Source organism: Ictidomys tridecemlineatus, chromosome 10 (assembly GCF_052094955.1).
Source record: "Ictidomys tridecemlineatus isolate mIctTri1 chromosome 10, mIctTri1.hap1, whole genome shotgun sequence".
Lineage (NCBI taxonomy): Eukaryota > Metazoa > Chordata > Mammalia > Rodentia > Sciuridae > Ictidomys > Ictidomys tridecemlineatus.
In genome coordinates this window covers 110,649,173-110,676,810 of record NC_135486.1, presented here as the reverse complement: position 1 = coordinate 110,676,810, position 27,638 = coordinate 110,649,173, and the positions used below count along the sequence as shown (strand labels likewise).

The following is a 27,638-nucleotide window of genomic DNA, read 5'->3' as shown; positions in this document are numbered from 1 at the left end:
CACATCCCCAGCCCTATTTTGTATTTTATTTACAGACAGAGTCTCACTGAGTTGCTTAGTACCTCGCTTTTGCTGAGGCTGGCTTTGAACTTGAGATCCTCCTGCCTCAGCCTCCCAAGCCACTGGGATTATAGGCATGCACCACCCACTGCACGTGGCTTTGACTGATCTGCCAAAGGAAGGAGGAACCTATAAGTTCTTTCAGTAGTTTAACTACCGAGCTATGTGATCCAAGCAAACAACAGAAAAAAAGAGCAATGCTTCTTGTACTAGGGCACATGGACCTCTCAGCCCCACCAAAACTCAGGTCTACCTGGACATGAGGGTCTTTGCAGAGGTAATTAGTTAAGATGAGATAAAAATACATTAGGAGGCCCTGAATTCAGGGGTTGGTATCTTTATAAGATAAAACATGGAGATTCAAATACAGAGACACAGAGGGAAGACAGTTCTGTGAAATGGGAGGCAGAGACTGGGGTTCTGAAGCTATAAGCCAAGGAGCCCCCAAGGACTTCTGGGAACCTCAGACAGGAAGAGGCAAAGCAGGGTCCTTCCCTAGAGCTTTGGAGCAGGGGCCTGGCCACACCTTGATTTTTAACTTCTAACCTCCAGAATTGTGAGCATACATTTCTTTGAAGCCATGCAGTTGTGGTAATTTGTGACAGCAATCCTAGACACTTTCTGTTCGTTCAATCCATAAAGATCTATGAACGTACTACTATAACACAGATACAAGTAGATGGATTATAATGGACACATATGACCCAGGTGTTTCAAGAAACAAAATTAGGAATAACAACCTCCACCTAGGTGAGTTGGGGGTGGCAGCAAGGATGACAGTAAGCTGGAAGCTGAACCATGCTCAAGAAGGTTAACAAAAATAATAGCATATGTTAAGCCTCCAAAACATAAAATGAAATACTAAGTTTAAGGAGTAGTGAGGAAAAAATTCAATGTGACTAAAATGTATGCTCCATGTGGTAAGGAAGCAAGAGTTATGGCAGAAAAATAAGGAAAAAACAGATAAAGAAGAGACTTACACCTGGCACCATGGTGCCCATGACCCCAGCGACTTGAGAGGCTGATGCAGGAGGATTGAAAGTTCAAAGCCAACCTCAGCAACTTTGAGAGGCCCTAAGCATCTTAGTGAGACCCTGTTTCTAAATAAAATATAAAAATAGACTGGGGATGTGGCTGAGTGGTTAAGCACCCTTGGATTCAATCCCTGGTATCAGGAAAAAAAAAACTTACAAGCCTCACTCAGAATTTTAGACTTTATCCTACAGGTAGAGAATAACATTATCAAAATTAATGTCCAGGGAAGTTCATTCTGACAGCAGTGTGGGGGAGAGTCTGGGTGGGAGAGGGATATGCTATTGTTTGGATCAAGAATGTCCCTCACAGGCCCCTGTGTTAAAGATTAGTCCCCAGGAGGCACTAGTGGGAGATGATGGAAACTTACCCCTTTAGGGGTAAGACCTAGTAGGATGTCTTCTGGTCACTGAGTGAATGTGCCCTTGAAAGGGATAGTGGAACCCCAACCCTCTTCCTCTTCTTCCAGCCATGAAATGAGCGATTTTGCTTTACCACAAGCTTCCATCATGATGTGTTGCTTTGTCACAGGCACAAAAGCAACAGGGCCAACCAATCACAGACTGAAGCCTCCAAGACTATGAGCCAATATAAACTTTTTCTTTCCAAGATGATTAGCTCAGGTATTTGCCATAGTGTCAGAAAGCTGACTGGCACAGGATATGTTAACAATGCAGGAAAACTATAACATCATCTAAAAAAGAGGAATTGGCAGTGACAGGCAACAACAGAATGAAATATTCCTGAAAAAATCTTTGGTGATTGATTGGATATGCAGGGAAGGAGAATAACTTCACGGCTCTGTGAACCTGGGAAAAACAGTTACTAAAATTAACCTTGGGAGGTAGAGAGGTGATGGGAAAAGATGAATTCAGACATGCACCTGTGAATGCCGGTCAACATCGCATATGTTCATGAGTCAGCTAAAAGAGCAGCCAAAGTCATGGAAGAAGGTAGCTCAACCACAGAAGTGACAAGTGAAAGGGCTGGGGACGCTACTGGTGGAAATCAATCTTTAAGAAACAGCTAGAGCTAAGTGTGCGGCCTACGCCAGCAATTCAGGAGGCTGGGGCACGGGAACCACAAGTTCAGGGCCAGCCCTTGGCAACTTAACCAGACCCTATCTCAATTTTTTTTTTTAAAAGGCATGAGGCCAGGTGTGGTGGTGCATGCCTATAATCCCAATGGCTCAGGAGGCTGAGGCAGGAGGATTGCAAGTTCAAAACCAGCCTCAGCAACTTAGTGAGGCCCTAAGCAACTCGACAAGCCCCTGTCTCTAAATAAAACATTAAAAAGGGCTGGATAGGTCTGGGGTTGTGGCTCAGCAGTAGAGCACTCACCTAGCATTTGTGAGGCGCTGGGTTCGATCCTCAGCAACACATAAAAATAAATAAATAAAATAAAGGTATTGTATCCAACTACAACTAAAAAAATATTTTAAAAAAGGGGGATGGGGAGGCTCAGGGTGTGGCTCAAGTGGTAGCACGCTGGCCCGGCAATGCGTGAAGCACTGGTTCGATCCTCAGCACCACATAAAAATAAAATAAAAATATTGTGTCCACCTAAAACTAAAAAATAAACATTTTTTAAAAGGGGGGGGGGTTGTAGATGTGGCTTTACCCAGGTAAAGCGCCCCTGGGTTCAATCCCTGATGAAGAAGAAAAAGAGGAGGAGGAAGAGGAAGAAAAGAAGAAAAAATTTTAAAAATAAAATATAAATAAATAAATAAAAATCTGGGGATGTAGCTCAATGGTAGAGTGTTCTTGGGTTCTATTTCCAGTACCATTTGGAGAAAGAAAACACACACACACACACACACACACACACACACACACACACACACACCTGTAGACAGGAGTCAGTAGAGGCCCTGAGAAGGCAGGAGGTAGACCAGGAGAAACCCTCACTTCTAAAACCAAGGAACAAGAGTGACAAAGAGTAATAACATCAACAGAAAATACTAAGGGTTGAAAAATGTGCCCAGTATTGGGGTGTGGCTGGGGGGTGGGGCTCAGTGTTAGTGTGCTTGTCTTCCATGCACAAGGCCCTGATCTGTATGTTAAGCCACTGGTAACTTGGAAAAAAAAAATCTTGCTTTGTTTTTGTAGGTACTGGAAATCAAATCCATGCATACTAGACAAGTGTTTTGCCATTGAGCTACATCCCCAACACAGTTCTAAAGGAGCAGAAGCTGTGCCCTGCTTTGAAAAATGAATAAGGATTAAGAATATTTCGATCTGACAAGAGCAAAGCTGGATGAGGCAGAGGGAGGGGGGCTGAGGTGTCTGGTGGCCACCAAGAACAGAAGGCACAGTTCACTGCACAGGTGCATCACTTTATGGAGCTGTGTTGGGATCCAAGGAATTGTGTGGAGAAGCCAAGGAATTGCCTAGACTCTTGCTGTGTGGACCACTTCAGTGACACTACTCTTGCTGTCACTTGGTGGTTTGTACTCCAGATTGTACAGAAAGGGGGTTATCCCCTGGGAGAATGACAAAAGCAGCCAAAAACTCGTTATTAAGCAGACTGAAGTGCCTGTGGGGGAAAGCTGTCAATCCACTGTCAGGTTAGCATCACGCTGTTACCAAGTTTGCTGGTGCTAAAAAATAACAGATCAAATATTCAAAAAATGAAATTTATTTATCTGTAATTAAGAAATTCCAGGTTGTGTCACACCAGTTATTCAATAATGTGAATTCTCTAGGGGTGGGGGGTAACAGCAAAGTTTTGGAGGTTTTGTTTTGTTTTTGTTTGTTTGTTTGAGCAGTACAACTGGGAACACTGGCAAGTGTATCAACTTCCCCTGCTGCTTAATCAGCCACCAGGTTCCAGGTTTCCCTGTAAATGTCTTGTATCTGTTTGTCTACTTAGCTTCAGAAGCTTCATAGAGAAGACTGCCCTACTCTGAGTCATGGGATGTGTAGGACTAGGGCAGTATAGGGACAGCAAGTTTCGTGAGAAAAAGGACACAAAGGCACAGTTCGGTAGTGCATTTCACAACAATCTTGCTGGGTCTGTCTGGAGAACAGTGAAGTAAGACCTTGAAGTTGGGTTGAGGCCACATGGCAGAGTATCCGGAATCAGGTTATGGAGCATGTACTGAATGCATAAGTCCTGTGAACTATCAGGAATAACTGAGTCCTTTAAGCAGGCTAACAAGGACACTTGGCTCCTCAAGTCTTATTCCCCCTCAATTAAAATCTGATTCTTTTTTTACTATACATTCTTTCACAGCCAAGCCCTTGAGTTTCTTAATGCTTCCTGATCCAATGTCCAGTTGGCCCTGAGCTCCTTTTTGCTGAGGGCCATTACCAAGTAGGAATAACGCATCGAAATTTCCTTGCCAAGCGTACCCCATGCTGCTTAGAGGACATTCGATGGGACATTGCATGCATGCTTTAATAAGGTGACCTTGCTCAAGGACCAAGGCGGATCCGGGTTTAGAGCTGATCAGGTTTGAGGAAGTAACCGGCTCCTTGAGTTTAAGGCGTTGCCAGTTTAAGATAATGGGTTTTAGGGAAGTTAGAGGTTGAAGATTATTGCTGGGATTAGGGTGTTCCTGCTGCTTGTTCCCGTTGAGTTCTCGTGAAATTAAAATGGGATTTGGAGATAGCCTCGTGGGGTAGGTGAATTGTGCGGGAGACGGCAGAACGCGATTGTCCCTGGACCTATGTGGAGGCGGTGTGAGAGCTGGAATAAAGAATTGCTGTTTGAACCTGCAAAGGTGTGTGGTGGCTCGTGATTCTGGTGCCAAGCCGAGACCTTGGCACCTTTTGAGAACTTCATCATTGCTTATTGTCCCATAGACCTTCATCACTGACTATTCCCACCTCAACTCCACATTCATGGATGAACAGGGATTAGGTTTTCTCTTAACTTAGTCCCCACATAACAGGGACTTAGAGATGCTGCTTTTTCTAAAAGTAGTGGCTCTTCATTTAGGCCTGCAGATGCCCTGTAGGTAACAAAAAGCAGGATAAAGCTTGGCATCTCTACCTTCATTCTGTATCTGTCTCCTTGACCCCACTCAGCCCTGCACACAGGCATGTTAATCACCAGAGGAGTGCTCATCTAAGGTCCTTAAACCTACAGATCCTCTCAGGACCCTGAAGACAGGACTGAGATGCCCGATCTCATTTTATCTTCCCAATATGGACATACTGACTAAAGTTATTTTCCAATTTTTCACCATTATCTTTACTGTTTGGTTTTGGGGACAAGTGGCCCGACCTGGTTTGTTTAAAAACCCCCACCCACCCATGTCAGGCCTCTTGCCTACAATTCATATGGGTAACACCAGCATCTGGTAGTAATTATCTATGAAAGTTTAAATTAAGTTAAACTGAACGTAATTAGAAGACTAAATTTGTGCAAGAAAAATTCCCAAACATAAGCCATGATGTGGATTATCTAAACCTTTGTGCCCCAATTAAATAATCAACTCCATTTTTTTTAATGGCCATGCACCAGATTAACTGGCAGATTGAAATAGAAATACTGATAAAAGTAGTTCAACCTTGGGGCTGGGGTTATGGCTCAGTGGTAGAGCACAAAACTTGTGCTGTGAGGCACTGGGTTAGAACCTCAGTACCACATAAAAATAAAGGTATTGTGTCCATCTACAACTAAAAAAAATATTTTAAAAAATAGTAGTTCAACCTCATTTTCAATAGCAGGTGGCTGACCTATTGTACTCCACGGATGAGGCACCCCCTTGGAGTTTATACCTCAGGTAAAGGGGGCAGGAGTGCCAGGAATCCAATCTTTTCCAGGAAGTTGATATGAGTTGATGCAATTATTTTTTTAATGTTTATTCTTAAGTTTTAGGTGGACACAATATATTTTTACATTTAGGTGGTGCTGAGGATCAAACCAAGTGCCTCATGCATGCTAGGCGAGCACTCTACCACTGAGCCACAACCCCAGCTCGAGTTCACGCATTTATTTATTCACACATTTATTGAGCTTCTCTCCAAGCGCCAAGCAAGTTAACTGGTGCAAGTGAACTGATGCTGGAAGGGCAGATCCTCCCAACAGTGCTTTCACAGACTGGAAACGTGGCCTTTCCACCGGCTGGGTCCAACGTCTGATGTTGCCACAAGGACAAGATCTTCTCTGAAAATTCTTCAGAAAAGAATACAAGGGATGCACAGTCATTTCGGGAAACGGTGACGTTTTCCCGAGGGGGGCTCCCAACGCAGGAGATGTCAGAAGCCCCATTCTTTGTCCTAGCAGGATGATCGAAAGCGGGGTGCAGCCAGCCTGCAGAAACAGAAGATACCCCCCACCGCCTGGACCCAGACCCGGACCCCATTTGGGGGGTCCGGCAGCCACACAGCAGCCTCTGGGCCCGGGGTCTCTGCCGCGGACAGCGCAACGCCGCGAAGCCGAGAAACTCACTCGCTCATCCCCAGAGGGGTCTCAGCGTCCTCCGCCTGCACTTCCGGGTCCCCTCTAGGCGGCTCGGAGAGATAACTCAGATGCAAGTTCTCGAGGAGCAAGTGGGGAAGGCAGGCCAGAGCTGGATCAAGTAGGACCTCCGTCTGTCCCTGAAGAGGGGTAGGGGGTGGGACCGATCCCTTTACCTCCCCTTCTTTGCCAAGCGGACCCAGTCTGGTTTGGTTGTAGGCTTCCTTTGCCACTGCTCCGTGTGTACTCCGTCGGTGACTCCTCGCCATCTCCACCTCCCTTATCATGCCAAGGCCAGGCTAACCTGTGGGAACAGAGCTCTGTCGCCGTCCAGCGAGCCCTTTTCACCTCAGCTGCTACCCGTTTTGCCTGGAGTATATAAGTAAATAAGAAGACCAGCCTCCACCAGCAGGCCGGAATAGGAAGCCTTGGAGAAAAGGCCACCAATCGGCCTATCCTGCCAGAAGTATGGGTTTGCCAGAGGCCTATTTGACATATTGAAGCTATTTGAGAATGAGATAAACAGTTCTGTTTAACATACAGCAGCTTCCGGTTATGGTACACTTGGGCTGATGTTAGGTCATTATCCCCACAAACCTACAAAGCAGGTAGTTTCCCTATTTTACCATGCCAGCAGCTACATAGAATAAGCACCAAAAACAGCATGTTTGAACTCTGGCCTACTCCAACCAGAGCCAGGGCTACTAACTACCCCCATGAAGGACAATGGAACAAAACTGGAGGCTGTTATTAAAAAAAAAAAAAAAAAGACACAAGCTGGAAATTATAACCAAGGTGTAATTTTATAACATGAATGAAATACAAATACAAGCTAAAAATATATATAGGCTAAACTTTTCTAAAAGCAGAGTGAATGAGAAATGTCAGCAAATAAAAAATTACAGTACTTATTTTCTTGTTGATTTGTAAATTGCATTATCTGAAATCATTTAGTCTTGGATTAAACATTGATTCCTTCACACAATCATATTGAAAGGGAGTTCTGACTTGATACTGTACTACAAATGTTAGGGACAGGTGTCAGTTTGCTAGTTCCAGCAGGGAGGGAGTGACAGGAGGCAGTTCCTATCAAAACCCAAAATGCCCAATCCTTTCTCCAGTTATCCAAATCCAAGGTATCCCTCCTCAGACAATGCTGGTCTTACATTGCTAAATGTAAAAGAACTCAGCTCTTTTCTAAATTTATTGGTTTTTATATTAATATTTGTGTAACCTTTTAAAAATGTTTCAAGAACAATTTTTGAAACAGATCTTTATTTTGCTTAGTTTTATGTGGTGCTGAGGACCAAAAGCAGTGCCTCACACATGCTACACAAGCACTCTACCACTGAGCCACAATCCCAGCCCTTATATTAACTTATTAGTAGTGATCAACACCTTTTACATTATCTCATGTAACTTTCATGATATTGTATAGACAAGGAAACCAGAGGTTCACTTTCCAAATAAAATCTCAAATGTGTATATGATTCCAGTCATTGCTTTGACTGCTACTCTAACTTGTAATCCTCTTAACAGTTTGATTTTATTAAGTGAAATGCACCCTTTGGCTATTATTGATATCAGTGCCTGGCAATTTCTAAAGAATGAGGTTACATTTTCAGACATGAGAATTCCATTGTACTTTGCTGACTCCCTCAAGACCTGCTTTGAACTACTCTTAAACCTGCTTGGCAGGACTAGGGGTGTAGCTCAGTGGGAAGCATATGGAAAGCAAGAATCTGGATTCAAACACTGGGAAAGCGGGTGGCTGCTCATTTGTCTACATACAATTTCATAGGGTAAGGCTTTTCTGTAAGAAGCACCCTTATTCATTACCTTGAAAATGCCATATTCCCATGTGTAAGTCTGACATGCTACAACTTTTGCTTATTCTCTGATCCTGTTCCAGTATACCCCGACCTTTATGGTCTACCTGTATCCTTTTCAATGCCTAAAATCAAATTTGCTTGTTACCTGTTTTGCTCCACTGCTTTAACCAGAAGCAATTAACTTGTATCCATCAGCAAGTTCTAGTTAGCAGAAAAACTTAAGAACAAAACATGGAACACTGAGAAATGGAAATGTGCAACTAGCTGATGAAACAGGGATATCACATCAGGATTGGGAGTTTTTAATTAATAACCTGACACTGCTGAAATTATGTAAGCCTGTGTCAAGGAAGGGCTTTGATTAGCTCCTTAAAAACAGATATCCTCTCCTAGGCAGGATCCCAGAGCTCTGGGAGTCTTGGGATCAGCTGCAAATGCAGCACTGAATCACTGGAGGAAGTGAAAGGCTATCAAAGAAAACTGCTGAGCTCTGAGATGTATCTGATAGCATGCTTACCTCCTTTCCACCTCAGTTACTCTATAAGAAGCCAGCTCTCTTGCAGAATTGTGGTGAGAATTGTTTGAATATGTACATATTACGTAAATGCACATGTAAGTTAAGTAGAGCAACAGAAGAAAAGATAAACTGGATGACCTTCCATATATTTCTTCTCTTCCCTCCCGCTTCAAGACCATAAAAGACTAAACAAACTCAAATTATATTGGACTAATTAAACATCTGCTTGAAAAGGCAAGTTACTCATACTCAAGGACTATTTTGGCTTCTTGTTTTTTAAAATGTATTTTACTTACAAAGAAAAAATACTCTTTCTAGTTCTAAAACATGAAACTATTTACTCTCATTTCATGTACTGATAACATCCCAACTGAATAGCCCTTTAAATCCTAAATATTCAGCTGGGTTATAGAGGTCTGTGGAAAAGCAAATTTTGTATCCCTACAAGACAGGCTGATTCACTTTTGTATAGAGCAAGTTTCAGGAAAAAAGAAAGTTGCAGTCAGGAAGGTGATTCGAAGACTTTTGAATGCTTCTGGCGGAGGCCTTCAGATTTTGTTTGAAACAGATTCTCAGAATATTAAGCACACCTTTATTCAAGTAGAAGTACAAAAGCACATTCCTAAACCAAATGCATACATGTGATTTACATTTTATGCTATTTAGGTATTTCTTAATCCTCTGTAACATAGTCACCAGAGATGACTATTGGTCTCTATAAGTAAGGGTATACATATTTGATAGGAAAAAAACATGCATTTTTCAGTTGCTTTTACATTTAGATCATTATATATCAATTTCATTTAGATCCCTACCTTGCCCTGATGAGATTCTAAGCTTGCTGATGGCACAGAAGCAAAATATAGTGGCAGAACTGGAATAGAGGTTAGCCACTAAAGGCTTATAGAGCAATTTATTTTTATATATTTGTTAAGGATCTCTAGTGAATATTATAACATCTGAACAATGAAAGTCTCAACTGCTGGACTGACAACTAGAATTTTAAGTAACACTTGTTTTATTCACAAGGTGTTATGAAACTTAAGACAGAAAAACAATAAAATGCTTTGACCACATCTAAAAAATTATAAACTCTTTAGGTATATGACAGTGACCCAGAACTCTGGAGACAATATCTGTAATCAGTTTTATCAAATAAAAATCTATGTTCTTTTATAGGGCCTGTAGATTCTATTAAAATACAAAAATATAAGCCAATGCCATGGCTATAGTTCCAACTATTTAGGAGGCTGAGGCAGGAGGCTTGCTTGAGTCCAGGAGTTCAAGGCCAGCCTGGGCAACAAAGTGAGATCCTCTCTCAAAAGAAAATAAAAATGATGACACACAAATAATTATACAAAAGGCCCCACACTTCAAATACTATCCTGGATTGAAAGGGGTGGGGGATACAAACAGATAAAGTAATCCTAACGGTTAAATCTTTACTAAGAACAGACCTGCCATACTCTTGAAATAGTCTCTAGAGAATTACATAACATCTTTGTTGGAAGGCTGTATTCCCTTATGAAGTTTTCTGATTTTTTTTTAATGTTCTTTATGTTTGCCCTATCAAAAGCAGACCTGAGCATATTGCTGGCCTTCAATAGAGGCATATAAAAGAATCCTAAACTTAGACATGCAGAACAGGCACTGAATGAATGTAGCTAGGCTACTAGGAGTCTGATGGGCTCCCTGATGTCCTTAGCATCTCTTTTGGAGAGCTGTGGATGCAGACAAGGCAGCTAAAAACTTGGATGTCACTTGAAAATGTTTAGCTGCCTGCCACAAACTCAGGGAGATTAAATCCCCCATATTTATAGATTGGCTGCATATTGATATCCAATTTTCTTAAAAGACAATGCTTTGTTTTAGGAAAGAAGATACCAGACTAGCAACATCAAAATAGGAATAGCATACCAGTTGATTAAAAGCTTAAAACTAAGAAACCATCATCTGAAGGTGCTTAATTCAGAAAAACCAAAGGTTATGTCTGTAAAGTTCCTCAGAAAAACGCAGCCAGAGTCTGTTGTGGAGGGAACTTGGGCCCAGAACAGCAAAAAAATTAACTGAGCTACTTTCCAGAAGTTGGAGTGTTTTAACAATGGTGTATTGTGTTAACAATATCTTAGAAAAGCTGTGAATAAACAACCAATTTCTGGAAAAATAAAAATGTGTATAGACCATGTTAAAATAAAAAATAGCTTAAATGAATTCTATAAATAAAATATACATAACTATTTAGATCTCTTATTAAATTCAAGAATGCCATGAGAAAACAGGACTGCATTTATCAAGTTCAGTCTGGCTTCTGTAATGGAAAAGATTGGAACTAAATACTAACAATTTCATATACAAATAATAACAACTTATCTCCCATACTTTGATGTTGGTTGGCTAAAGCCTGAAATACAGTGGCAAATTTCTGTCTGCATTGTATTAGGTTCTCATCTGGTACAAATGTTCTTATGACAAAGACTGGATTAATATCTATGGAAGTATCTGCCATGTTTACTACACTCAAATGACTTCTCTTGGTATAGATTCTTTAATACTGAATGTTGGGTTATGAGTGAATTTCTTCACACACATACTCATTTATTACATTGACAGCTTTTCTGCATGGCATGAATCTGATACTGACCCAGGGTAGTCTAATGAATTCTTCACATTAATTACAGTAATGGAATTTTATTCTAGTATGATTTCCTCAATTGTGACTAAGGTATGAAAATAGTGTAAATAATTTACCACATTCTCACTGGTATGGACATGCAAGAGCCAATTAAGAGTTTAAACATTAAAAGCTTTCCAACATTTGTCATCGTCAAAGGGTTTCTCTGTGGTGAGAATCTCTCATGCTGATAAGGGTCAGACTATGAGTGAAAGCTTGGCCACGTTCAATACGTACACGACTTCTCCCTGGTGTGAACTCTCAGATGTCAAATGAGGCCTGAACATGACTAAATGTCTTCCCACGTTCATCGCATTCATAAGGTTTCTCTTTGGTATGAATTCTTTGATGTTGAACAACATGTGCTCTCTGACTGAAGTTCTTTTCCCATGCATCGCAATCAAAGACTTTTTCTCTGGTGAGAACCTCTTGTTGCAGGGTAAGATCTGAGCTATGACTGAAACTTTCTTCATAATCATTACATTCATATGCTTTCTCTTTTCTGTGTATTTTGTGATGCTGAATAAGGCATGAAGTTTGACTGAAAGCTTTTCCACATTCATTGCATTCATGTGGTTTCTCTCCTGTGTGAATTCGTTGATGCTGAATTAGATGTGAATTCAATCTGAAGTCTTTTCCACATTCACTACAAGTATAGGGCTTTTCTCTGAAACGAATTCCTTGATGTTTAACATAAGCCAACCCACATTCATCATACTCATAGGATTTCTCTGGATGATGGACCCTCTGATGTTCAACTAGATATGAAGTATGACAGAAGTCTCTGCCACAAATAGTACACCTACAGGGCATGTCTCTGTGAATTCTCTGATGTTGAGTAAGGTGTACACTACGACTGAAGACTCTTTCACAACTGCCACATTTATAAGATTTGCCTTTGGTGTGACTCTTCTTATGCGGAATTACTTCTGAGCTCTGACTACAGGATTTATCAGATGTTTCGCAGGATTTATCAGACACTTCACATTTATAGGATTTTTCTCTAGTGTGTATTCTTTTATGTCGACTAAGACTTGAGCTCTGACTGAAAGATTTTTCACATTCTTTACATTTGTAAGGTTTCTCTCTAGTATGGATTCTCTGATGTCTAGTAAGGGCTGAGCTCTGATGGAAGATTTTCCCACAAGCATCACATTTGTACGATTTCTCAGTGGTAGGAATGCTTTCCCATTTACTAAGGTGGGAGAGATCCATTAAGCTTTCTTTATTTTCACTACTCTGAAAATTCTGTGTCAGGTTAATGTGTTCATGTTTACCAGCAGCTGAGTCCTGGCTGAAGTTCATGTCGTACTTATTATCATCAATATTCTGTATTCTAAGAACTCTCTGATCTGCATCAAGGGTAGGGTCCAGACTGAAGCTTTTTTCGGGTTCATTACATTCACTGTTCTTCTCACTGGTGAAGGTTTTCTTGCTGATTGTTATTTGCCTAAACTCTCTCTCCAGAAAAAGAAATTTCCTTAGGATTTCCTGAAGTCTTTCTAATCTGTCCTCAGATTTATATACTTCTCTAGTCTCAGGAACTTGAGCAATATCTTGTTTGAGTCTTCCTACTCTCACTTTGTATGAATGTACTTCTTCCGAAATTCTCTGCTTAGCAATCAACAGCTTGTTCTCTTCTCTGGTCTCTCCATCTGATACAATACATAAATAGAAAATGCAAATGTAATCTGTAGTACCCTGTGCTTAATGAGAACTCAGAAAGGAGGAAACTAAATGATGTAATATCTACAAGGATGAGAAGTTTATTTACTCTAAAAAAAAAACAGGCACAAAATCTCAATAGCAGATAAGGGCATGAACAGAGCAGTCAGGTAGGACCCAAATGGATAAGGGAGTGGTAGGAATAGATAGAATATCTGGCAGAGTAAGAAGATAATCAGTTAAGGTTTTTCAAAGAAGGTAATAATAAAATTCTTCCAAAAGAATTTTAGATAAGCAACTTGAATGGGACCTAGCACAACTTGTGCATAAGGGGCTAAACAAATACAAAGGGAAGGCAGGAACTCTGCCTAACATGCATGAGGCCCTGAGTTCAATTCCCAGCAAGCCCCCCACATCAAAAAGAGAGGCAGGAGCTCTCCAGTCTGGGACAGGCAGAGCTCTTTGTTTTGAGTACCAATGCAGCCACAACATGGCTCAACAAGCGGACTTCACTTCCCTACTAATTCCATCTGATTGATTCTGCCTTACTCACCTGAGCAGTCATCTTTTAAGACTTCTCTATTCTTAATGTCCAGATCAAAGACTTGTTGATTTTGTTCCAGCTGGGAGATCCCATCAGGCTTGGAAATTGGAAATCCTGCTCATAGAGAAGGAAATGGGATGTGGCAATTTACCCCCAGATGCTAAACCAGTCACTTTCGCTTTTAACTCGTGATTAATAGAGAAAAGTTAAGTTCTGAGAAGACATTAGTTAGAAAAGCCTGGAAAGTAAGGAAGGCAAAGATCTGCCACAAGGAGCACAGATTTGTGCTCCAGAACGAGGTATGTTAAGGGTAAGTTGATAATTTGTGAGCAACAATATTCATTTAAACCCTCTTCAGACAAGGGAATTTGTGCATGGGGGTGAACCTGTCATCACAGAAGTTATCATTACCATTATCTGTGACCTAAAGATCAATCTTTGTATTAAACTTGGTTTACAAGTATCAAATGGAGATCATCAAAACATCACTTTGCTGACTGGAGAAAGGTGAAACCCAAGCACCTGCTGCTGCCTAGTGAGCTAAATTGTAACAACAGAATAAATAAAGATTAGCTACTCCAAGGACCAATCTCAGGAAACAATTAGAAGATGCTCAATAAGGAGCACCAAGACACAAAAAGGAGGAATTACTTCTTTAGCAAAGTAGGGTAACCATAGGTTAAAATAATCCATATTTCAAAATGACTAGGAGAGAATGAATTTCCTAACACATAAAAATGATTAATATTTGAAAAGATGGAAAGGCTTATTTTCCTAACATTACATAAATGTGCCCAAGATATACAAATATTACAACTCAATTTTCTTAAAAATAAAGGAAAAAAACAATTCCAGTGCATATGAGGGAAAACAAAAGAATATCCTTACCTATTAGAATTACTGTACATTATTCTTTATTCAACAAGCATTTAGGAAGTGCCCTTATATAGAGAGAATGTAGGGGATGGAGAACCCACGTAAAAGGTTCATCCCCTGAAAGTTCTCAAGAACCTCACACTCCAACTGCAGAGACAGCTATAAATAACTAACTACAATATCATACAATGAGAAAAAATACAATAAAAGTGCATTCAAACATAAAATGGTCTTCTATGGCTTGCATAATGGTTTAAGGTCTCTTTCAATGCTAAAACAACAAACAGTCTGCTTCTAAGGGAATAGAACTTTGATAGTATCAAAAAAAAAAAAAAAAGAGGCTGTTTTTATATGTGCTGGCCCTGGCAAATGTCTAGTAGCACACATGCAAGGTCTTGCTCAAGCCCTTGTCTCTTCAAAACTTATTATTTGTTCTCCTTATCTTGACATGCCACTGTATAATATTGTTTATAGATTTTTTTTTTTTTTTGGTACCAGGGATTAAACCAAGGAGCACTTAACTATTGAGCCACATCCTCAGCCCTATTTATTTATTTATTTATTTATTTTTTGAGGCAAGGTCTTGCTTCGTTGCTTGGGGTCTCCTTAAGTTGCTGAGGCTGCTAAGATACCATCTCACTCCAGTAAGATTGGCAGCCATTATGAAGTCAAACAACAATAAGTGCTGGTGAGGATGTGGGGAAAAGGGTACACTTGTACATTGCTCGTGGGACTGCAAACTGGTGCGGCCAATATAGAAAGCAGTATGGAGATTCCTGGGAAAGCTGGGAATGGAACCACCATTTGACCCAGATATTGCCCTCCTCGGTCTATTCCCTGAGGGCCTTAAAAGAGCATACTATAGGGATACTGCCACATCAATGATCATAGCAACACAATTCACAATAGCTAGACTCTGGAATCAACCTAGATGCCCTTCAATAGATGAATGGATTAAAATATGTGGCATTTATACACAATGGAGTATTACGCAGCACTAAAAAACGACAAAATCATGGATTTTGCAGGGAAATGGATGGCATTAGAGCAGATTATGCTAAGTGAAGCTAGCCAATTCTTAAAAAACAAATGCCAAATGTCTTCTTTGATATAAAGAGAGCAACTAAGAACAGAACAGGGAAGAAGAGCATGAGGAAAAGATTAACATTCAACAGAGACGAGTGGGGGGAGAGAAAGGGAGAGAGAAGGGAAACTATGGAAATGGAAGGAGACCCTCACTGTTACACAAAATTACATATAAGAGTTTGTGAGGGGAAAAGGAAAAAATAAAAAACAAGGGAGAGAACTGAATAACAGCAGATGGGGTAGAGAGGGAAGATGAGACGGAAGGGGAGGGGGGATAGTAGGGGATAGGAAAGGTAGCAGAATACAACAGTCACTAATATGGTATTATGTAAAAATGTGGATGTGTAACCGATGTGATTCTGCAACTTGTATTTGGGGTAAAAATGGGAGTTCATAACCCACTTGAATCAAATGTATGAAAGATGATACGTCATGAGCTTTGTAATGTTTTGAACAACTAATAAAAAATAAATAAATAAAATGGAAAATTGCAAAAAAAATTTATTAATAAAGAGATATATATTAATGAGCAAAAAAAAAAAAAAAAAGCTGCTAAGGCTGGCTCTGAACTTGTGATCCTCCTGCCTCAGCCTCCCAAGGTGCTGGAATTTAAAGGTGTGTGCACCTGGCTACATTCTTAAAAATTTCAGGCATTATTATCCTCACTTGATTTATACTTTTTTTTTTCCAATATTTTTTTAGTGTACCTTTATTTATCTTTATGTGGTGCTAAGGATTAAACCCAGGGCCTCACACATGCTAGGCAAGCGCTCTACCACTGAGCCACAACCCCAGCCCAATTTATAAACTCTTTGATAGCAGGGACCATGTTATCTTGCAATTCTTTTGATTAATGTACGCAACACCTATCTTATCCCAACTTTGTGCCCATGTATCAACATATGAACAGCTACCAACTTATATAAAAATGGCACTGGGCCTGAAAAATATCATGAACAACAGCTGCCCCATATAAGAGCCTATGAGCAAAGAAATCAAAACAAAGCCATGAAAGGCACTTACTGTTTCTGAATTCCAGCTGAGGATTAATAAGAGTCAGTTCTTTTGGACTCAGTTAATTAAGCTCTTTCACATCAAATAAAATAGTTTTGCTGGGATGAGAATGTAGCCTAGTGGTAGAGCACTTGACTACAATTCACAAGGCCCTGGGTTTGCTCTCCAGTATCCCTCCCTCAAAAGAGAAAGATATGAAAGCTTAAGTCAAGGTGTGCAGAGAGGAACAAATATTGTATTCAGAATTCTTATTTTTCCCTGATTGAACTCAGAGCTGCAAACACATGCTAGGCAAGTGCTATACCACTGAGCTACATCCCAAGCCCAGTCCTCCTTGGACTTTTAATAACATAATTTGTAACATTTAACTTTGAGATATTTATTAAGGTGTTTCTCAGTATCTAATAACCGAAACACATTTTGGTTATTTACTCTACAGTTACATTTAAAATACAAATGCACAATAAAAGGATGTTTTCATGTGGGATGAAGTTAATCTGATTTTTGTTGTTGTTGTTGTATGGGGGATGGAATCCAGGGGCACTTCATCACTGAGCCACATACTCAGCCCTTGTTTGTATGTTTTGAAAAGAACTGACTCTATTAATCCCAAATTGGAATTCAAGAAACAGTCTTGCTGAGTTGCTTAGGGCCTTGTTAAGTTTCGGAGGCTGGCTTTGAATTTGCAATCTTCCTACCTCGGCATCCTGAGCTGCTGGGAACAGGCATGTGCCACGCACCCAGTAAAGTATCTGATTTTAGACTCATATTTAAGGTAATATAAGAATGTAAAGTTATTATGTCCATCTATAACTAAAAATACTTTTTAAAAAACTATAGAAGAGAAAAATAGTTTGAAATAGACTAAAAGTCAACTATATAAGTATAATCAAAGTATTAAGGTTTACTAAGGACTCAGTGGGTATAAAGTACCATGCCAGGAGCTTTACAAGTTTTCATTCATTTAACACTCACCATAATTTTATGAGACAGAAACTATTATTTTTCTCGCTGAACAAATGGAAATACTAAGATTCTGAGAAGTCTAAGTAACTTCCCCAAGTCAAAATAAGTGATGAAGAAAGCTAAGATTCAAATTCAGTGTTATTTCAGAATCTGGCTTTTAGATGCCAAGATTACAGGTGCAGGCCTATAATCCCAGCAACTCAAGACACTGAAGCAGGAGGATCACAAGTTTGAAGTCAGCCTCAGCAATTTAGTGAAGCCCTAAGCAACTTAGTAAGAGCCTATTTTAAAATGTTTAAAGGACTGGGGACTTAGCTCAGTGGTAAAGCACTCCTGGTTCAATCCCTGATACCTGCAACACCAGCAAAAAAAAAAAAAAAAAAAACCTGTCTTTTAAACATTCTACTAGAAAAAAATAATAATTGTGCTAGGCACAGTGGCAGAGACCTGTAATCCCAGGCACTTGGGAGGCTAAGGCAAGAGGAATACAAGTTCAAGGCCAGCCCCAGCAATTTAGCAAGACCCTGTCACAAAATAAAAAAAATAAAAAGGACTGGGGATATAGCTCAGCAGGATTAAGCACCCTGGGTTTAATCCCCAGTACCCAAAAGGAAAGGAGGAAACAATTGTGAAGTGAAACCCATCCCTCCCTCAAAAATACATATGGAAAAACAAACAAACAGAAGACCACCATATTTACAGTAGAGAAAAAGGTTAAAAAAAAAAAAAAAAAAAAAGAGGGGGAGGGTGGTAAATAGAATAAAACATGGAGAGCCAAGATCCTAAGATTTTGGAATCACAGGAATTTTAACTAAAAGGGATCTACAAGATCATTTCATCTTAATGACATACAAATCTCCTATAATAAAAATTCAAACTCCTAGGCAAGAGTCTAACCAATGTCCAATTTGAGAAAATTCCACTATAAAGAAATAATTTGAGTATGTTCCTAAATTTTTATTTGGATTAGTAAATCTCCTCTATAGCTCATACCACTTGCTGTGCTTTCCAAAAAACTGAAATAACTAGCATAAACCAGATACTTATACACATTAAAAATCTACAATTTAATTTATATAATATGTACAATTTAATCCTCAGCATAACCCAGAAAAGTAGACATTATTTTTCATGTATTATAGATGAAGAAACCAAGTGTGGATTAAATAATTTGCGTAACATATCACAGTTGGTAAACAGAATCAATGTTTGGTTCCACAATCCATAGTTTGTCCATCTATCAATACTGCCTGTCACAGAAAGCATTAATGGTAGGTTTTGTTGCAAATGACCTGAATGTCTTTTTCTACAATTTTAACTTGAAACACTGTGCTTTCTTTTTTTTTTTCTTTATATATATTTTTTAGTTGTTGATGGACCTTTATTTAATTTCCTTATATGTGGTGCTGAGAATGGAACCCAGTGCTTCACACATGCTACGCAAGCACTCTACCACTGAGCTACAACCCCAGCCCCAAAATACTATGCTTTCTAACCATACACTTGCTTTAAATTTTTTCCTATTTAAAATTATAACTCGGGCTCAGTGGTAGAGCGCTGGCCTAGCGCATGCGAGGCACTGGGTTCAATCCTCAGCACCCCATAAAAATAAATAAATAAAATAAAGGTATTGTGTCCAACTATAGGTAAAAAAAATATATATTTTTTAAAAAATAAATTATTTATACTTTTATTTAAAGTATAACTCAATTTTCTATTCAAACCTTTTTACCTTTTTCATTTGAGTTTTTAAATGAGATTTATTCTAAACTGCCTTTAAAAACAACATTTAGAATTTACCTTATTATTTGGCTTATTGCTCTTACCAGAGTTGTGCTAAGACTTTAGCCATCTGGAATCTTCATGTTTTTCTTCTTGATCCTTAATAAATATGCAAATAAAATCTTTCCTCAGCAATAGCATTCTTTTGTAGACACCTATTGAGCTAAAATGAATCCCTAAATGGTTTTGTTTCTTGAATGCATATTCTTCCTGGTTCTGAACTGTACAAATAGGCCTGTTTATCTAATTTACCACAGTTATTTTGAGGTTTTCTTGCCATTCAAAATAGACAACCATTAAAAATACAAAAAAAAAAAAAAAAAAAAAAAAGAATGCCATATGTGTTTGAATTTATTGACCTAATTCCCTGAAACACCAAAAAGAACATAGGCACTAGGCATGGTGGTGCATGCCTATAATCCCAGTGGCTGGGGAGGCTGATGCAGGAGGACTACAAGTTTAAAACCTGCCTCAGCAATTTAGCGAGACCCTGTCTCTAAATAAAATATTTTAAAGAGCTGGGAATGTGGCTCAGGGGTTAAGCGCCCCCGGGGCTTTAAACCCTGGAAACAGGAAGAAAAAAAAGCATAGGCTTGAGATAGAACTGTGTCCCAAGCCCATCACTGTTCCTGCAAAAATCACTTAACTTTCCTGGGCCCCACGTAAGGATAGTATCCTCTATAAACACGATTATGCTAAGGTCTAAATGAGAGAGATATATAAAATACCTAGTAACACATTGTCTGCTCAGTAAATGGTAAATAGCCATGACAGTAAAAAACATTCTGTGCAAAATTACTGTTGTCCTCCATGGCATCAAGTTCAAAAAGCAACTGGTATGTACAAAACATTCAAGATCTATAGACTTATTTATCTTCATCAAAAATTCTGACAAGAATGTTTCTAACACCATTATCTAACAGGGCATCTACCATGACCCAAGTGGAATACAATCCTACCCTTTCTGGGCCTGAATCTAGCACTCACTCACAGGTCACCTCTCTTTGGGTACAATCCTTAAACCATTTATTCATTCACTTCAACAGAACATGCTTCTTTTTAAATTTGATAATAAGAACATTTTTCTACTTTTTTACTCATTTATAGTTTATATATTTACTATCTAGTAGAAGCACATAACCAAAGGACCAAAGTTCTGATGACTTGTGTCAAACATAGTTCAGAGCTACTGCCAGAGGTAAGAGAGATAAACTAGACAGTAGGACTGCTAAATCAGGGAATAATCATAAAGTCTTTATATGTTACAATCCTAAACAGTAAGTAAAATAAATAAATATATAACTTTTAATTTCGAACGTGCTGAACCCACAAATATGAAAATTACTTCTCAGGGACTGTAAAAATAATTGCTAAGGAGATGCTACTGACTTGGTCACAAAAGCAGGTTGAGTAAGAAGGTTTCTTGTTGTGTGTCTGGTACTGTCAGTGTGCATGCATGCACTGTGTATGCAGAAATGAAAGAGGAAATAGGATGTAGTTCAGCCTCACGGCATATTGTGCTATATGACTGCAATAAACTGCTACAAAGTTTCTTTACTCCAAAAAATAGACAGGTTAACTGTTGGAAATTCTGTAATTATTAGGTAAAATTAACAGTTTACAATTATGTATATCACTTTACAATTTACAAACTTATTAATATACATTTTTTTGATGCCCTGAAATAGATTTAACTCTTTGGCCCTCCCACTTCCCCTCCATTAAAAATAGTTCTAAGGAGTTGGGCACTGTGGTGCACACCTGTAATCCCAGCACTCTGGGAAGCTGAGGCAGGATTGCAAATTCAAGGCCAGCCTCAGCAAATGAGCAAAGCCTTGTCTCAAAATAAAAACTAAAAAGGACAGGAAATGTAGCCTAGAGGTAAAGTGTCCCCAGGTTCAATCCCCCATACAAAAAAAGAGAATAGTTCTAAGGAACAAAGGAATACTTAATCAGCAAAGCTAATATAAATACATCAATCTACATAGTGCCACAAAGAATCAAGGGGAAGAAGGCAGGCCCTTGAAGGAGAAAATTATGTTAAAAATGAAGAAAGACAAAGGTTCACAAAAGTGTGAGGCAACACAAGGGGCAGGTCATGTTTACTACAGCAAAGGGGCTACACAGAGCACATATTCCACACTCTAAAACCACAGGAAAAGACCATAACTGAAGAGATGGGGTTGAACTTTTTAGTTTCTCAGAACATATGCAAATGACCACCAAGCATGGTTTCTAAATAAACTAGGTTCAAAAATCCATCTGTTTGCAAAGAAAGGGTTTCTTTTGTCCCTTATATTAGAAATTTAACAAAGCTCATTTGAAGAACTGCAATTTTACACAGTGGTGGCATTCGGGAAGCATCTAATCCAATTAATCAAGTTTATTATCTTACAATCCTGGAAAAGGAGTTTCCGAGCAGGGCCGAGCACTACCGATGAAAATCCGATACTTGGGCCACCATCTCTTGGAGATTCCTGCTGTAAGAACTGCAAGTGTTTCTCCAGAGAAAGCACTTGCCTGGGTATGACTCAGGGCTGGGCAGGAATTCACACAATGAATCCGGGTGATGGGAAGGCGAAGAAGTATGCCTATAAAGATCAAAGAGCCAGGAATGGAAAACACACTAAAAACTTTCCCAGTGGACAGACTGCCACCCCGCAGGTAAGAAGGCCTCTTGAATCCTTCCTGTGTGTAATCTGGGAAATAAAGAAATGTGCTAGATGCCACCACCCAAACAGGCAAAGCAAAAGGAAAAAAAAAGAGAGAGAGAAAAGAAAAAAAGCTATGAGTAAATAAATGTGTGTATACACACACACACAGAGTACAGACTGGGAAATAAGGAACCATGCTCATCAAGGAGACTGCCAACAACTCCCCACTGATGCCCCTCAACAGTACTATAAGGCTGCCTAATCCTCACTACTACTACACCACTCAAAATGACAAAAGAAAGACAGTTCAATTATCCCACTAAGGTGGGGTAAACATCTAAGACTTCTGTTGCCCTGGGTGTGGTTACTTGGGATTATCATCTAGGTGACTCACTGGAATGAATTTATAGTGAGTCATGCTTTTAAGCAAAGTCTCTTAAATTTGCCTGACTAGAGATGAATTGACTACTCAACAAAAAGAAGAAGACAGAAGAGATGCGGAAAAAAGGTAATGGGAGGCAAGATCGCTGAGGTACTCTGAAAGTCATAAAACTATATGCCTTTTATTTACATGAAATATGGACTCACTGCAAGTCTTCAAGCAGAAAAGTGACTTGATTTGATTTATATTTTTAAAGGGCTACTCAGGACGTTGTGATAAGAATAAACTGAAGGTATGTAGAAACAGGGAAACTCTTTTGAAATTATGCAGTACTCCAGGGAGGCATAATGGTGGCTTGCACAAGGGAGTACCAGTGAAGGCAGTTAACAGTGGCTAAATTTGGATACACTATAAACAGTTAACAGGTTGGATATAAAGTATCAAAAAGAGAGGAGCTGAGGTCTTGGCCCTGGTAGGGAGATGGAACCCAGGACCTTGCACATGCTGGGCAAGAGCACTACTACTGAAATACTTCCCCAGCCCTAGTCTATCTTTTAGAAAGGTACTTCTTCCTACGAAAATGAGAAAAATATCAGGTATGGGGACACTGAAATACCAAAAGCAAAGAGTCTAGTTGGGGGTTGGGAGGCTGCTCTAGAGTCTCGCGCAAAGAAAGATAAGGTGAGAACTTAAGCAAAGCACAAGCAAGTTTCTCTTTGCTAACAGGCAATAAAAAGTCCCATGAAACATGAAGTGGGGATAAGAAGCAGAATGTCTCCTCTTGACACCCCTAAGGAATCTTAATTACCATCCCTCAGGAGCCAACTTTAAAAATAGAAAATTCAAAAGTTATAAGAACTGAAATCTTCCAAGCACAGTAGTGCATGCCTTGTAATCCCAGTTACTCAAAGGGCTGAGGCAAGAGGATCTCAGGTTCAAGGCCAGCTTCGACAACTTAGTGAGACCCTGTCTCTAGCCAGGCAGGGTGGCACACGCCTGTAATCTCAGGTCTGGGGAGGCTGAGGCAGGAGGATCGCAGGTTCAAAGCCAGTCTTAGCAATTTAGCAAGGGGTAAGCAACCTAGTGAGACCCTGACTCAAAATAAAAAAGGGTTAGGGATGTGGCTCAGTGGTTAAGCACCCTTGGGTTCAATCCCTGGTGCCCACTTGCCTAGGGGGAAGAAAAAAAAAAAAAAAAAAGACCCTGTTTCTAAAAAACTTAAAAGGACTGGGGATGTAGCTCAGTGGTAAAGCCCCCCTGAGTTCAATTCCCCAGGGGGAAAAAAAAAAACTGAAATCTGAGCCACACCCTACTGACCTTCTCAGAAACCTCACACCTCCTCAGAAACAGATAAATTGAGAAATAAGAAAGACGGTCCTTACCCAGTGAGACCACGTTCTCATAATTCTCTAACATCACTTCTCTGTAGAGGTCCCTCTGAACAGGGTCCAGGCATCCCCATTCCTCTCGAGTAAGGTGCACAGCCACATCCTCGAATGTCACAAACTCCTGAAATAACACATTCTGGCTGCTCTGGGGAATGAGGCCACTGTAGCACCATGGCCAGAAAATGAGGATGATGACAGAGAAGGTATCCAGTGTGTATTTACATTGGGGAGGAGGGAAAACAGATTAGAACCTAGGGAATAAATCCCATAACCCTTAAATATCGAGTAAGTGGCCACCATAGGACCAGGGTCAAAGAAGGTCTGCTCAGGTATTGGGGAGATGGAAAAGTGTTTTGTGTAAAGTGCAGATCTCTGAAGAGGACCAGTTCCCAAACTGGGGTCTGCTATTGAAAAAAAAAAAAAAAATCTAGGCAAGGATTAATGGATGGGATGAGGGAGTAGTCACACTCATATCAGCAGCAAAAGCCACTGAGGAAAAGCAGAGGGTTCCTCAGCTCACCTGGTACCTGGCTGTCAGCAGCGCAGCTGCCTGGTCTCCTGGGCTTCCCTCGTGGGGAAGAGCAGGCACCTGGGGAACAGGTGGAGCTGAGGGAGGAGAAAGGAGCCAAGAGTGAGAGCAGCCCCTCCCCAGGGCTCCCTTTCAGAAGAGGCCTCTCTCGCCCAAGGGATGTCAGTGGGACCTCCTTTACATCAATATTCTAGTAAAACCAATGAACATTTATCAAGCAATGGGTGTGTCTTCTCTGCTCCTGCACAGTACTTCATGCCCTACTCACACATGTTTAGACCTGTGATACAGGATTTTATTAGAAATCCTCCTATTTTACTTTAACCCCTTGACATGATATTGCTCTCACAGAAGAACAAGCATTATACCTGTTCTATAGATGGGCAAAGCATAAAGACTTGTAGTGACTTATCCAAGACCAAGGTTATTTAAAAGACTTCTGACACTTTCCCAGACACTGCTCTATAAATTCCATTAAGCCTCTCTCTTTTGTGAATGGGCACTGTCTCTGCAACCAGTGTGTTAGGCTCCCAGGAACAAGGAATGGCCCTCTTTCTTCACAATCCTTTCTGCACTCCCACAATGCCCCACAGCACCCTACACCCTATGGTGCAATCTATATTGCAACACACAAGTGTTTCAGGCACTGAAGCTGGGCACAGCAATCTAAGACATAATTCTCAAAAAACAAAGGGGAAAAAAAAAATTCTTGACAATCTATCTATAGATAACAATATGACTCTACAGTCAATATATAACACATATGCATTCAAATGGGCACTGTGCTCAACCAAGGAATTAAGTTAGTCACAAACACTGCAGCTGCAACAGAAAGGCAAGTGGCAAAGCAAGTAAAGTGAATAGGGGAAGGGAAAGGTCCTGGATCTAAGAGGAAGTGAGAGTCAAGCAAGGATTGTGAGATATAGCAAAAGCAGCAAATCTTAGAAATTATTTTGGATATATTAAGTGGGATAAAGTGAAGGCTGTCTGAAAGACAAACACCCAGAACAGAATGAATGACTACCACTCTGCTTATTAAAGAAAGATGAGCCGAGCACAGTGGTGCATGCCTGTAATCCCAGTGACTCAGGAAGCTAAGGCAGAAGGATTGGCAAATTCCAGGCCAACCTCAGCAATTTAATGAGATCCTTCAACTCAGTGAAACCTAGCAATTTAGGAGACCCTGTCTCAAAATAAAAAGTAAAATGGATTAGGGATGTAGCTCAGTGGTAAAGCATCCCTGGGTTCAATCCCCAATACTAAAAAAGAGAGAAAGAAAGAAGAAAAAAGAAAGAAGAATAATTTTTAACCAAGAGGTCCAAACTAGGAATGATCTGAGCCACATCTGTCCCTTCCAGTCCTCCCTCTAGGGGATAATTCTTATTCAAATTCCTGGCCTCACCCTGGCAGGCCCAGGAGACTCTACACTCCCATTCTCCTGGTTATAAATGCTATCTCTGCCTTACCCCCAGTGAGTCCCTGTTCCATGTCGGTGTCCTGCAGGAACTGAGGTTCTGGGGGAAAACACTCAGACTGTGTCTCCAAAGACTGAAACTGGACCCTTGGTGATCCTGCTGCTTCCTGGGCCGATATTTCCTCCATCCCTGTTCTGGAGGACAATGACCATCACTGCAGGGTGAGATTAGGAGAAATTATTGCAATACATTAAAACATCACATTGATTTATATCCTCTAGACTTAGCAAAGTATTTTACACACTGTAGGTACTCAATAAAAACTAGTTAACAACGATTACCCACTCCAAATAAACAACACAAAGAAAAACAGATATTACTCAGTTTCAGATACTTAAGATCCAAATCATTAGGTCCTGGTTCATAGGTGTATTTGAAATCCACTAAATCTGAACTTATAGGATTTCATTAAGAAAAAAAAAAATATATATATATATACTACAAGTGAATGTTGTAAAGCTTCCTGTAGAGAGTTTAAAGAATTAAATGTACAACCTTGTTTTGGAGTCTCAAATTCGTACCCAAGAGAAACATGCTCGTTGTGATTACTCATTGTTTTCTAAAGGAGGCCCCTTAGGAACAATTTTGGTAACGACGACAGCCCACTTGAATTACTGAACAGGCCTAAAGAATAATAAAACTCCACTTTTGGGGTCAGACCCTTCGTCCGACTGGGTGGGCAGTCTGAGAGGAACATACAGAAGACCTGAGGCTCAAAGAGGTTTGACTAGTGTCCTTCAAACCCAAGGACGCCACAGGGTTACGTCCTCCTTCCACAACCCGGTGTTAAGGCCCTCGCCAGGCTCCTAGCTTGGTGCGCGAAAGGCCTCGCCTAATGCTGCCCTCCTCCCACTTCCCTTTTAGGCGAAAACAGAGTCCCAAAAAAGGCGAAGCGGGCCATACAGACCCAGCTCACACCAAGGCACGACACCGAGTTCTGACCGCGGGGCCCTCAGTCCGCGCCGGGCTTCCGGGAGAACCAGGATCGAGGAGAAACAGGCCCTCGCGCGCTCCTAGAGACGGGAACAGCCTTCAGCCCCAGCCGGGGCCGCCTCCTCCTCCTGGGGAAGCGAAACAACGGGCCGCTCCCACGGCGACGCGAGAACGGCTTCCGGGGGACTCACCAGAGCAGAGAGGCGGACCTAACGACCGTCCCGTCACGAACACCTTCGTTCGCGTAGCCGCGCCAGCCTTTCCGGGACCGCTCTAGACAACCCGGAGGCGGCGCTCCTCGTTTTCACTTCCGGCGGCGAAAGAAAGGCCCCGGATGAGAGCCCCGGATGGTGCCGTTGAAGGAGGGTCCTGGATAGGGGAGTGGGTACTCTAGTAAGGGCCGTAAACCCTCTCTCATATGATTTTTCTTCGTCCTTCTGCGGTCGCACTCACCTGATGGGCGCTTTTAGCCATCACACCACCTATGACTGCGACAGACGTTAGGAAAGCGCCCCCCACCGGCCCTTCTCAGACGCCAGCCGACCCTTCGGACTCCCCGCAGGGAGGTGGCCCGCCCTAGTAGGCCCATCACCCTGAGGAACAATGACTGAGCTAATGGTCATAGTAGGGAGCTAGCACAAGGGTGCCTACGCCGAGTAGCGCCTCTGCGAAAGGAGGACCACCAAATCCTGGGATCGGCTGAAATTTGTGGACCTTGGGTAATGTGGGGGTGGGGAGCCTTGTGTAAGTTGAAATGGAAGCGAGACTGAGGAAGGCAGTTGGGTTTCTGGTGCAAAGCCTCAGCCACGCAGAAACAGGGATG

The 27,638-nt window shown here is 40.8% G+C and overlaps 1 protein-coding gene, 1 long non-coding RNA gene and 1 pseudogene across 10 annotated transcripts; 1 reads left to right on the top strand and 2 right to left on the bottom strand.

The window, feature by feature from the left end:
- The first annotated feature begins 1,981 nt into the window (after window positions 1-1,981).
- On the top strand, window positions 1,982-4,815 carry LOC144367624 (mitochondrial import inner membrane translocase subunit Tim8 B pseudogene; annotated as a pseudogene).
- A 1,059-nt stretch (window positions 4,816-5,874) lies between these two features.
- LOC144367449 (uncharacterized) lies at window positions 5,875-6,805 on the bottom strand. The gene is made up of 2 exons (XR_013426833.1): window positions 6,493-6,805; window positions 5,875-6,216 (listed from the first exon to the last, which is right to left on the bottom strand). It is a non-coding gene; the product is annotated as an uncharacterized LOC144367449 (long non-coding RNA).
- Window positions 6,806-9,419: 2,614 nt separating this feature from the next.
- Window positions 9,420-27,300, bottom strand: Znf655 (zinc finger protein 655). 9 transcript variants are annotated; one of them, XM_013364935.4, is made up of 6 exons: window positions 27,007-27,283; window positions 25,874-26,036; window positions 24,399-24,484; window positions 23,873-23,999; window positions 13,740-13,844; window positions 9,420-13,176 (listed from the first exon to the last, which is right to left on the bottom strand). In XM_013364935.4, the coding sequence occupies exons 2-6, from the start codon at window positions 26,007-26,009 to the stop codon at window positions 11,783-11,785; spliced, it is 1,848 nt and encodes a 615-aa protein (XP_013220389.1). In that variant the 5' UTR covers window positions 26,010-26,036; window positions 27,007-27,283; the 3' UTR covers window positions 9,420-11,782. The 9 variants fall into 9 exon arrangements, with proteins under 9 accessions (XP_013220389.1, XP_013220387.1, XP_040133664.1 ...); XM_013364933.4 differs by lacking the exon at window positions 27,007-27,283 and adding an exon at window positions 26,790-27,000; XM_040277730.2 differs by lacking the exon at window positions 27,007-27,283 and adding an exon at window positions 26,801-27,000.
- Window positions 27,301-27,638: the final 338 nt, after the last annotated feature.